The sequence below is a fragment of the Camponotus floridanus genome, unplaced genomic scaffold, assembly GCF_003227725.1.
Source record: "Camponotus floridanus strain SB8 unplaced genomic scaffold, Cflo_v7.5 scaffold24, whole genome shotgun sequence".
NCBI classification, from domain to species: Eukaryota; Metazoa; Arthropoda; class Insecta; order Hymenoptera; family Formicidae; genus Camponotus; species Camponotus floridanus.
In genome coordinates, this window is record NW_020229370.1 from 740,014 (window position 1) to 753,726 (window position 13,713).

Sequence of the window (13,713 nt, forward strand, 5' to 3'; positions counted from 1 at the left end):
TCAAATATTGTATTTTGCCATTGTAGTCTATGAAGAAAAAAAGATGTACTACGATATAATATAATGTAGATCATTGCATAAATATGCAAAAACATAAATTCCTAGATTTATCCAGACCTTCACCTAGCTTACGTTTGCTTACGTTAATTATTTTGTAATTATCTTTATGTCCTATATTCTATGTACAATTGTTTATATTCAATCTTTTTGTAGAATTACAAGTGTAAAATAAATTGCAAAATTTTATATTACTATAATATTTACTATATCACTGCATATCACTGCATTGTAAGTTTGCTCTTTCAACTTTAGCTTGCAGAATTTCCGTTTTATTAATATATACAGACGTATACGTCTGCTTAGTAAATGATTATATAGCATATAACGGTTTTTCATTAAATAGCGTGGGTCGTTGATGACTAGTTCCAGTTTATCACTTCTATCCGATCGTACTCTTAATAATAATATCGATATAAAACAAACGAGACTATTTCCGAGTGCTTGCATATATTTTTGGCTAGTATCTAGTGTCGTTATTATAATTTATATTGGTGTTATTTTTTTACTTAACGATGGATGAGAATATAATTGATCCAACCAACTCAATTGCAACATTTTATGTTGGACAAAGTATATTTTTAACAGGCGCGACAGGATTTCTGGGTAAAGTATACATCGAGAAAATATTACGATCTTGCCCAGATGTTTGTGAGATATTTGTATTGATGCGTTCGAAAAAAGGATTAAGCATTAACGAAAGACTCGAAAAGATATTAAACTTACCGGTAAGTTAATTACCGATTATTACATAAGTAGATTCTTTTTTTACAACGTTTTCCTATTTTTGTAAAAACTTTAGTATATTTAAGTGGCAAAATTTGTCTTATAAATTTTATTATATAAGATACTTTTTATTTTAAAAAGTTAATTTTAAAATTTGATAAAAGTATACGATAAAAAACATGAAAAGATATTATAAACATTATAAGATATTATAAAATAATCAAAATATTTTGATTTTTATGCAATATTATTAAAGGTTTGTTAGAATCAAGGCAATTATTATAATAAATACGTCACATAATATATTTTCTTTCAGTTATATGATAGACTGCGAAAAGAGCAACCCTCAAATTTCAAAAAATTAATTCCGATTTCCGGTGATGTCACTGAAGAAAACTTAGGATTGTCAGCTGTCGATAGGCAAATGCTAACAGAAAGAGTGACTATAATAATCCATTCAGCGGCGAGTGTAAAATTTAATGACAGCTTAAAATACGCTATTCTTTCCAATACTAGATCAACAAGAGATATCTGCATTTTAGCTCAAAGTATGAAGAATTTAATAGTAAGTATAAACCAATATTTTATTTATATTTTTATTTACATTATCTTCTATTGCGTATATTGTTTTATATGGTATAGTGTATTTTATAAGACATTTAAAATTTTATTTATACAGGTTAAATATATTATTATAAAAAGATGTCACAATATCTATCAATAAATTATTTAATTTAATAAAATAGCAAATATTAAAAATCTATTGTTATTATAAAAAAATTTTTAAACTGTCATATATATAAAAAAAATTATAATTAAATGATTAACAGAAAAATGAAATAATCTATGACACATATACACACACATATATATATATATATATATATATATACATATATTATTTTATATTTATCTTTGTCTTAATTTCAATTTTTTTATGAGAATTGTAGCCAATTTTAAGTTTAAATTTCTATTATTTAAAACAAAAAATGTAATGTTGTGATATTTTATTACATTTATTTATTAAAGGCACTTGTGCATATCAGTACAGCATTCGCACATATAAATAATGCTTTCGTAGAAGAAAAGGTTTACCCACCTATAGCCGATTGGCGGAAAATGATCAAAATGGTCGAGTCATTAGATGAACATATTATAGATATTTTTACAACTAAGTAAGTATGATAAGATAAAATCAACCATGTTATACGTGTTTGTCAGTTTCAAGTATGCGGGATATATATTCAATTTAAAAAATATAATACCATCTTTTTTCATTCGCATAGTATCATTACAATCATTTTCGGAGACTTTATTAATTTTCCATATATTATATATATATAATTTTTGAAATATTATGTACAGATGTTTGAATAATTTTCCCAATACATATATATATATTCAAAGAATTTAGCTGAAACTATAATAGCGGAATATTCTTCATCATTACCTTGTGCGATTGTAAGACCTTCTATAGGTATGTTACTCTCTCTATTTCCTTAAAATGTTAGAAATAAGTTCTTATTTTTCTCTTTGTATACTTATATCAAAATTGTCGAAAATAAATAATAAATAAATAAATATATATATATATATATATGCAGAGTCTTCAACAAGTCCCGGAACGCTAAAATAATATCTCAAAAACGATCAACTATAATAAAAAATATGTAAGAAACAAAATTGTAGGACTAAATAAAATGTACCTAATAATGATAAGAATTTGACCTTAGTTGAAGTACTCAAAGTCATATAAAGATGAAGTTGATTTTTTTAAATGGATCTCGCCATTTTTTATTGCATATTCTTATAGCTTATCTCGAGAGCTTTTCAAAACACTATAATTAAGTTAGTTTTCATTAAGTACTTTCCGAGTTATGAGGCTTGAAATCGTTTCTTAATTTTACATAAATCGTAAAATTTCTTGTAAAATATTCATTATTCGATTATCTTACCTTAGTACTTTTATGTACAAAATAATAAGAAGAATCAATTGGTGTAAAGAATACATACCGTTCCTTTTAAGAAAAAATATGGTATTGTTAATTACAAATTATATATTTTTTCTTAAAAACAACTATGTTTTTTCTTTACACCAATTAATTCCTCTCATTATATATATATATATATATATATATATATATATATATATATATATATATATATATATATATACAGGGTGTCTGCTAAACATGCGGCAAAAATTCAGGGGGTGATTTATTGGGTTATTTTAAGACTTTTTTGTTATCTGATGATTTTCGAAAAAATACTTTGTTTCGAAAATAAAAGCAATAAAAGTTTTTGACCAATTTTTTATTCCATAGATAACGGGCGATACAAATTTTTTAACAAAATTATTGAAAATTACAAGAAAAAAAAAAATTGATCAAAAAACTTTTATTGCTTTTATTTTCGAAACAAAGCATTTTTTCGAAAAATTGGTCAAAAAACTTTTATTGCTTTTATTTTCGAAACAAAGCATTTTTTCGAAAATCATCAGATAACAAAAAAGTCTTAAAATAACCCAATAAATCACCCCCTGAATTTTTGCCGCATGTTTAGCAGACACCCTGTATATATATATATATATATATATATATATATATATATATATATATATTCATTTTCCTTTAAAAATGTATAAATAAAAAATACCTTGATATCACTAACATAAGCAATAATTATCTAAAAAATATGATTCGTTTTTTAGTGACAGTTTCATTGAACGATCCATTTCCAGGATGGATAGATAATTTTTATGGTATAACTGGAATACTCGTTGGTGGTGCGAAAGGAGTAATACGAGTATTCAATGCTCCTAAACATATTTGTATAGATGCAGTGCCAGTAGACATTGTCATCAAAGGTATAATAATCACAACTTGGCAGCTTGGATTGAACACGTACGATTATCAACAGAAATATCAATGCATATCTAAATATGCATATTCAATTGCATTAAGCTACAAATACGAAAATGGAAGTTTTCTTTCTTCAATTAAAATATATCAACATTTTAGAAGAATCGTACGCATCTTACTTAATTTCTCTTTTGTTAATCTTTTGTCCCATTAAAAAGTTTAAAATTAAAAAAGGTTAATTTCTGAGTGAACTCTCTTAAATACAATTTATTGCACGTATAATTAAATTGATGATTTAAAATAATCACGTTTGTTTAAATTTTCAATGCTCAGTTCACCAAAACTTTGAGTGATAAAATATTGTAAATTTTTCAAAAATATTGTTGAAGCTTAATGCAATTTTTATATCTTGTATAAGTAATAATTTGATTAATTCGTTTTCCTATTTACTAGCTTCCCGACAGATCAACCTTTTATCTTAAATTGTGCTTCTTCTAATAAAAAAAACTTATCACTGCAAGGAGTTATCAAAATGGGTTTTCAACTCACAAAGGAAATACCCTTGGAGGGAATTGTTTGGACTCCTAATACAACACTTACTAGTAGTTCCATCACATATTACATATTGACAATATTATTGCATATTTTGCCAGCTATGTTAATAGATCTGATTTTAAAACTTGCGAAATATCAACCTATGTAAGTACCAAACTAACTAATTATGTTATTGTCTTAGAACACACAGATCATTCATACCTCATTAGATACTGGTATTATTAGATATTTAACTGAATTGAGGAAAGATTAGAAAGAGAGAGGAAAAGAAAAAGAAATATTAGAGAGAAAAGAAACATACTATTTAAATATTAATAAAATACTTTATTTTTAATGCAAAATGTTTTCCTTTATCATAAATAAATCCAAAATATTAACTTACGCATATTTCCTTTGTACAAGTAGGCAAAAAACTTATTAGAAAAACGTTTTTTAACGCAATCACACACATCTCTATAAAATAATATATCTGTCTTTTTAAAGCTTTTTATTAAACTTTTCATATTTCCGAATTCAATAATATGGCTAACATAAATGTATAAATATTAATAAAGCATTTATGCAAATGTATAATATGTAGGTTAATAAAAATGCAAAGAAAAATATACGTGGCTAATTGCGCTTTAAAACATTTTGTATATAATGAATGGAAATTTGAAAATAACAATGTTATGAAATTACTGACCTTGATTCCACCCAAGGACAGAGAAGTATTTTCAATCGATCTACTTAATATTGATATTAAGGACGTATATAGGTGAGTGTTTTTTATTAATTTAATTTTTTACGTTACATTTATATCAAAGATAATGTTAAATAATTAGATATTTATTTTATAAAATGAAGGAATGGTATAATTGGAGCAAAACTATATCTCCTCCACGAGGATATGAATCGATTAGATGCAGCCAAAACGCATCGTAAAAGGTAAATATAAAATATTTTATAAACAGAAAATTGCTATCATTATGAGGAATATAAGGCTTAAAATTAGCTATTAAACAAGACCTTAAAAAATTGATTATTATCCTATTATATTAAGTAAAAATGATTTCAATTTTTATGAAAATAAGAATTCAACTTTAAAGGCACTTTTAAATTTGTATTCAAATCACACATTGATATTGTGTAATATATATTATATGATTTAAATAATAGAATTTTCATAGAATTATTATAAAGTAAATTATTAATACATAAGGAATTTATTAGATGTATGTGAAATAAAGACAATAAAATTAAAATAATTTGTTATAAATAAATATTATGGAAATAATCAAGATGTTTATAATGTGTTTATTCTGCAAATATTTTAGGATGGATTTATTTGTTACGACATTGAAAACTATTACCATTATTGGATTACTGTGGATGATATATAAGTGGATCTGTACTTAAATATTTTCAGAAATATATAATTATAATGTAATACGTAATAATAATTAATGTAATATAAAGAATAATACAAATAAGAATATAATAATGTAAGACAGAAATAATAAATAAATAAATAAAATAAATAGAAATAAATAAATTAAATAAATAAATAAAATGAATACAATTCTATATGTATTTGTGATGTAAGACGCAAGAAGATTTGTAATTATGCATGTATAAACCGCTTGTTTATTATCACACTGTTGCATTTGTCTACGAAAAGAATCACATAATTCACATGATATATGCAGAGCAAAATGCGAATATGGAAGAACTTGCTCTTTTGAACTTTAAGCATATCATTACTATCCGATAGCTTCTGCGTCATTTCCTGCACACAAAATTCATTGTGTTGTTCATTCACATTGTCATCTTTTATCGAAGACGAAGTACTGCGACTCTCATTTCAAGTTCAACTGTCGTGACTTAAATTCAAAATAATTTGATTTTTTCAATTTTTTTAGATTGGCCTTCAAATAAAATCTTGCCATTTCGTTATCTTTTATTTTATTCATTTTTTACCGGAAACAGTTGCGTTTAAACATGAAGAAAGACGTGGCAAATACATTTATACCAGCATTTTATGCTGGTCGAAGCGTTTTGATATCAGGATGTACTGGATTTTTAGGCAAAGTGCTATGTGAGAAATTGCTACGTTCTTGTCCTGACATTGCTGAAATATTTGTCCTGATAAGGCCGAAGAAGCAATTAAACGTCAACGATAGACTCAAAGAAATGTTAGAAAACAAGGTAAAATCATGATAAGATTATACATATATATATATGTTTTCGCGCAAAGAATAAATTATTATAAAAAAAATTTGTCTCTGTAAATACAAAGAAATTTTACTCGAGTTTAAAAACTATATAATTTGTTTAGAAAATAGTTAAACAAATAATTATTTTCGAAAGTCAAAAGAATATTTTGTTTCTTTTTTTTTAAATAAAAATTTTCTTAAAATAAATCAAAATAATGAAGAATCCTTTAAAATTTTCCAATTAATTTTTTAAAAATCCAAAAAGAAATAATTTTCAATGCAAACACAATACCGTTAACGTGATTAACATTTTTTAATTATGAAATATGAAAAAAATCTTAATATAAGAAATGTTTTTTCTTATTTTTTTATTTGAATAAAATTGTGTTATAGTATTGTTATTGTTTATATATTTTTATTTAACAATTTTTTCTTTCTTTTAACACCTGAGATGTAAAATTAATAAAATGCAATATGAATGCAATATGAATCATGCTAATAATTATTGATGATTGTTTTAGCTTTTTGACATTTTGCGAAGCGAGCAACCAAGTGCTCTCAATAAACTTATTCCTATTGCAAGTGATGTTAGTGTTGAAGGTTTAGGATTACTTCCTTCCGACAGAGAAATGCTAATCGAAAAAGTAAACATAATATTTCATGTTGCGGCAAGTGTAAGGTTTGATGACAATTTGCGTAAAGCGATATTCAACAATACGAGATCAACGCGGGATTTGTGTATTTTAGCAACAGAAATGAAAAAATTAGTAGTATGCATATTTTTACTTATTTACATTTAAAATCAAATGTATCGCTATTTCTATACAAATAATTAATAAATGAGATTAGATTGATAAATATGATTATATGATTTTGAGTAGTAAAATCTTTTATTACTAATTGTAATAAAGATTAATATAGAATAAAGATGAAATTAATACTTACAATAAGGAGTTATTTACAATAACTCTTTACTGTAAAAAAGAAAAAAATTTAAAATTATGCAAAACCATACATTTGTAAACTTTGTTTTGCGTTTAAAACATTGAGATGCGACTAATTTTATATATTATTATTTATATTTTTGTAATAAACAATTAGCAAAGTCTGAAAAGCTTTTAAACGTTACTTACGGTCAGCAATATTTCAAACAATTTCATCGAAATTAATAAATCACGAAACACAAAATGCTTCATAATGAAAGAAAAATTTATTTTAGTCTAATATTTATCACACACATGCCTTTATTATGCGTGTCATCGAAAATATTGTAAATTCCATAAAATATTTATATTTAATTCATACATGTGAATGATTCAAGGTTTTGCTGCACGTTAGCTCGACATATACTCAAACTGACAAATCTGTGGTTCAGGAGACTCTGTATCCCTCGGAACTGGATTGGAAAGAGGCGATTAAAGTAGCCGAAACAGTAGACGAGTATACTTTGAGGACATTTACAGCAAAGTAAGTTATACAGGGTGTCCCATTTTAATGTCCCATCCCAAATAACTTTCTTATTTTTAATTTTAAAGAAAGATGTTTCAAAAGTTGTATGGTTTCTAGGGGGACATAAGATGGTGCCATTGGTTTGACCTTGAAGAGTCATTTGAAGGTCACGTAAAGATCACTTCAATTTTTTTAAATAGAACACCCTATATATTTTTGCACATTTTTGTAGTTCATCTCGAGAGTTTTTCAAAACACTATAATTAAGTTAGTTTTCATTAAGTACTTTCCAAGTTATGAGGCTTGAAATTATTTCTTAATTTTACATAAACCGTAAAATATCTTGTAAAATATTCATTTTTCGATTATCTTATCTTAATACTAATTTAAGTATAGTGTTTTAGAAAGCTCTCGAAATAAGTTACAAGAATATGCAATAGAAAGTAAGGGGTTTCATTTTAAAAATTGAAGGCGACCTTTACGTGACCTTGAAGCAACTATTCAAGGTCAAACTAATGACACTACCTCATGTCCCCCTTGAAATCCCATACAACTTTTGTCTGAAATATCTTTTTCTAAAATTAAAAATAAGAAAGTTATTTGGGGTGGGACATTAAAATTGGACACTCTGTATAGACATATTGCATTGTCGCTTTCATTTCATTAAAATACTTGTTTTAATTTATATTTATAGATATCTGGCAACGATGCCAAATACGTATACATTTTCGAAAAGATTAGCGGAAGCAATAATAAACGATTATTCAAAATCACTGCCCTGCGTGATCATCCGGCCATCCATAGTTGTCTCGACGGCAATTGAGCCTGTACAAGGATGGCTCGATAATTTCAATGGACCCATAGGATTATTTGTTGGTGGAGGAAAGGGCGTTTTGCGTGTTGTTTACGTTGATCCTGTTGTTACTTCCGATTTTATACCCGTGGACGTAGCAATTAAAGCGATGATAATTGCTGCTTGGCATCGTGGACTCAAACCGTAAGCTTACTGATTTTCTCACACGATAAAGTTGTATATCAATCTTTATTATTATTTCTTAAAATATTAAGTAGATGTACATCACGATCAGATTGATATTTATACCGTATTTTCTGTAATTCAGCATCACCGAAGACGATACGATGCATATTTATAATTGCTCGTCGCACGATGTAAAGCAGATCAACATAAAAAATTTGATACAAATGGCTTTTAAAATAACAAAAGATGTTCCATTGGAGCAAATTGTCTGGTCGCCAGCTACTACAATAACAAAGAATCCCTATATGTATTATATACTTGTTTTAATTATGCACATTTTCCCGGCATTTTTCATCGATAGAATCATGAAATTATTTGGTGCACGTCCAATGTAAGTTTCATTTGAGAGAGATATAAGGATTTTCTAAAAATTATATATATATATATATATATATATATATATATATATATATAATTATAATTATAATTTTATATATACAGGGTGCCCTAGATCACCCGTACACCCCTTTTCTTTCAAAAACTAAGTATTTTAGAGAAAAACGTTTTCGACAAAAATTGTATGGTTTTGAGGGGAACATAAGATGGTATCATTGGTTTGACTTTGGATGGCATCGTTAAGGTCAGGTCAAGGACATCTTTAATTTCTTAAATGGAATCACCTATTTTTTATTGCATATTCTTATAGCTTATGTCGAAAGCTTTCCAAAATACTATAATAAAGTATTTTTTCATTGAGTACTTTTCGATTTATAAGGCTTAAAATAATATCTTAATTTTTACATAAACTATAAAATATCTAGTAAAATATTTATTTTTCGATTATCTTACCTTAATACTTTTATGTACAAAATAATGAGAATCAATTGGTGTAAAAAAAACACATAATTGTTCCAAAGAAAAAATATGTAATTTGCAATTAACGATTACATATTTTTTTTTAAAAACAACTGTATGTTTTCTTTACACCAATTGATTCCTCTCATTATTTTGTACATAAAAGTATTAAGGTAAGATAACAATTTTTGTCGAAAACGTTTTTCTCTAAAATGCTTAGTTTTTGAAAGAAAAGGGGTGTACGGGTGGTCTAGGACACTCTGTATATATATATATATATATATATATATATATATATATATATATATAAAATTATATATATATAATTTTTTATATATATTTATTTATTTATTTACTTCAACATAATTATAAATATACTCATAATATTAAGTCTCTATATGAGATGTTCTATAATTATCGCATTTTCTCTTGATTATAGGAACTTTTCAGTGAGGATTTTCCAATCTACTTTCTTTCACTATCTTTTAGCTATCTTTTAGCAAAATTTTTAGCAGTTATTTATGTTGATATTTTAATTTTATCAATGTTAAACATATGATAAAAAATTTTTAAGTAATAAAATTCCGAGAGAAAGCTAATAAATATTACGAGAATTAAAATAGCTGCAGTAAATGTTTGTTCCTTAGACTTTTTATATTTCTTATTTATTACTTATTCTGTTTTATAATAAATAGTAAAAGCTTAAACTTGTTACGTACGAGTACATATAAAAAAAATATTTAAGTGAATGCTCTATTTTTTTAATTAAAATTACAGGTTATTAAAATTACAGAGAAAAATCTACTGCGCAAATAACGCATTGTCCTACTTTTTGACGAATGTATGGACATTTCACAATGAAAAATTAATTAATTTATTCGATGATCTTAGCGCAGAAAATAAACAACATTTTGGATTTGCTTACAGAGATTTCAACATTGAAAATTACTTTAGGTAAGTATTACAATATTGTATGGTCAGTATAATAAAATCTATTTCTTCTATTCTTCTCTTTTATCATATTCGTTTATCTACTAGAAATGGATTAATTGGCGCAAAAGTATACTTACTCAACGAAGATATGAACCAGCTAGAAGCAGCTAGATATCATCGAAAAAGGTGAGGTAGCATGCACTTTATAAAATGAAACAGTTTGGATCTGCACATTTTTTTCTTCGCTTAATTTTTCGAGCTTGCTTCTTCTCCTTTAGAAAAAAAAAGATGTTAAGGTATTAATAGTCTTTAAGTGTTATAAGCGATTGAAAAGAAAAATTTTTATTGACGATGAAGTTGCGAAATTCGCGTCACACACTAAATACACACTTAGAATAGCAGCAACACGTGCGAGAAGATTATATCATTTTCGAGATTGGAATGTGTATAATTTATCACAGCTGATTCTAAAAAAAAAAATCGAAGAATCAAACAGAGATATAAAAAATTAGAGATAACGTTAACATGGAAATTCGACGTTACGAAGTTGCATATACAACTGTTTGGTCGATCTATTGTGCGAAGTCCTTAGGTCGTAACGTAGGAACGCGCATTGGCAACGAACCGACGAAAATTTTCGCGAATTGTTACGCCGTCGAACTACTTTTAGACGCCTGTTAATTTTAGTTTCACCGAGAAGAAACAGATGTGCGCGTTTGTTAGATTTTTTGTGTCTTTCTTTCGCAATGTAATCGCAACGAAATGGTACAAATATGTAATTATGACACGTTACATCGAAATTTCATCTAAAATTTCATCTAAATCTCAGAAACTCATCTAAATCTGGAAAAACGAAGATATTGCTTTAGTGTTATTAGCAATTTTTTTAAGTTGATTTCGTAGAAAAACACGAAGATATGTTATGAATTTCAATTTGATGAAGATATGTTATGAATTTCAATTTGATGAAGAAAAAATGCATTGTCGCGAATGAAAGAAGTCGCGCAAAGAATAAGAATAAACTTGGGAAGTATATTAGAAACTTTTCTATTTTAATTTTATACTAGAAACTTTTTTATTTTAATTTTTTAGAGTTTTCTTTTTTAATCTTGAATTTACTAATTTTTAGTATTTTTAATCAATAATCTTAACTATGGCAACGATTTCTTTGTATCAGAAAAACTGTCTTACAAATTGGTTGATTATGGATATACAATAGGTATTTTATTTATTAATATACAATAGGTATTGTTATTCTTTAATGATTATAATTTATCTTATACTATTCTATATTTCTTGTCTTCTTTTTCAGAATTTCTTCTATCTTCTAGCTTTCATCGTGCTTTCCTCATCAAAGCTACAAAATTTTTATACATAGAGAGTCAAGTTTAATTTATCTTTCAACTATATTAAATGAGAAAATTTAAATTAAGGATTGAAATTTGCATAGCTACATATTTATCAATCATATATATATATATATATATATATATATATATATATATATTCCAAATAATTTTACAACGATTTTACATAAATTCTACATAGCTGCTGCATCCTAGCGTTCAGAACAGCATATATATTATTAGACATTTGCATTGTTAATTGTAAGAATATATATATTTGTGTTTGCACATTCATCTTCCTAAGGATCTGAAAACATTCATCGATGATTACCCGTTTGCATTTTAATTAGATACATCATATATTTGCGCACTTCAGCATTTGCATAGACGGATTTTATCGGTCGCAATTTTACATTTCAATTATTTGTAATTCAAGTGATATTCTAAGAAAATAACGAATATATTAAAATTTTATTAGTCGCATGTGTGTAAAAAATGCTTCATAAATCTCTCGCAAAAACAATGTGCGTAATGAATTACGTACGCAAGGCACTTCTTATCGCTGTTTATCTACCATGTATTCAATCATTGATTTGTTCATTATTAGCTCTTTCGTTAGTTTTCCTTGTAAAATGTAACAAGAATCTGTCTTGACTTTATTGTAGTTATTGTAATTATAATCGATACTTTTCGTCTCTTAAAGAGTTTATCTTCACCTTTTTTCTTCCTCGGATTTCTTAAATTTAACAAATTCAAGTCAATATTTCTCCTGGAAATGCTTATTGGATTGAATCTGAATCAAATATAATTAGATAATCATTTCTTCATCATTTCTAAGATTCTTGCCTTCACTTTGCAAATTTTACTTTACTAACTGATCATAAATCAATATGCTGAAAAGAGAATAAAATAATGCTTAATATTCTTAATACATTTCAGGATGGACTGGCTCAACAGAATAACCACGATGTTGTTCGTCATACTCATTTTATGGATATTTTATCGTAATAACACTCTGTCTTACATTACGAATTATTTTATCCCTTATTAATTATTAATTATTCTCGTAATTTTTCAAACTGCCAAATATGTATACTTTAATCTTGCTTTAATTGAGTATTCTGGCAATAAAAATATTCACAGCTATGTAAGTTTAATAATTTTCTTGCAATAATTTTTTTTTAGTAATGTACAGATTCACATATACACACAAAAGATTCGAGACAATTATCGCACAACTATATAAATATCTTATTAATTAAGATTTGATAAATAAAAATATACAAGATTTGATAACACCATGTATAATTATATAATAATAACAATTATATAATAATAAAAAAATAACTTTATGTCAACATAATATAATTTTTAATAATATAACTTTTATTTTAAAATTTTTAATATAATTTAAATATAATTTTTATTTAAGAGATATATTTTGTTTAATATCTAATATTATAAGATATAATTAATAATATTATAAAAAAATAAATAATATTATAAGATATAATCTTAATCATATTTTGAGCAAAATATATTTTTATTATATAGTATTATTTTTATTTATCTTTTTAATTCGAGATATTAATAAAAATTAAACATTAATCTCTTAGAATATATATATTCCTATTTATTATATTTTAATTTGATTAATTTGTCTATCTTCTCTCTTTCTCTTTCTATCTGAATTCATGTCATTGTCCTCTGCCAAAATATATTACGCACTAATCAAATAGTTTTTGCACACTATTCAA

General features: G+C 25.6%; 1 protein-coding gene across 1 annotated transcript; it reads left to right on the forward strand.

Moving 5' to 3' along the window:
• Positions 1-421: 421 nt before the first annotated feature.
• Positions 422-13,119, forward strand: LOC105254352. The gene is given in 18 exon segments (XM_025408938.1): positions 422-785; positions 1,100-1,348; positions 1,813-1,958; positions 2,149-2,173; positions 2,176-2,260; positions 3,494-3,686; positions 4,098-4,343; positions 4,780-4,956; positions 5,046-5,126; positions 5,516-5,591; positions 6,132-6,386; positions 6,916-7,164; positions 7,716-7,861; positions 8,538-8,840; positions 8,965-9,213; positions 10,455-10,631; positions 10,716-10,796; positions 12,896-13,119. Coding segments are annotated over 18 exon segments (3,063 nt in total). The 5' UTR covers positions 422-572; the 3' UTR covers positions 13,008-13,119.
• Positions 13,120-13,713: the final 594 nt, after the last annotated feature.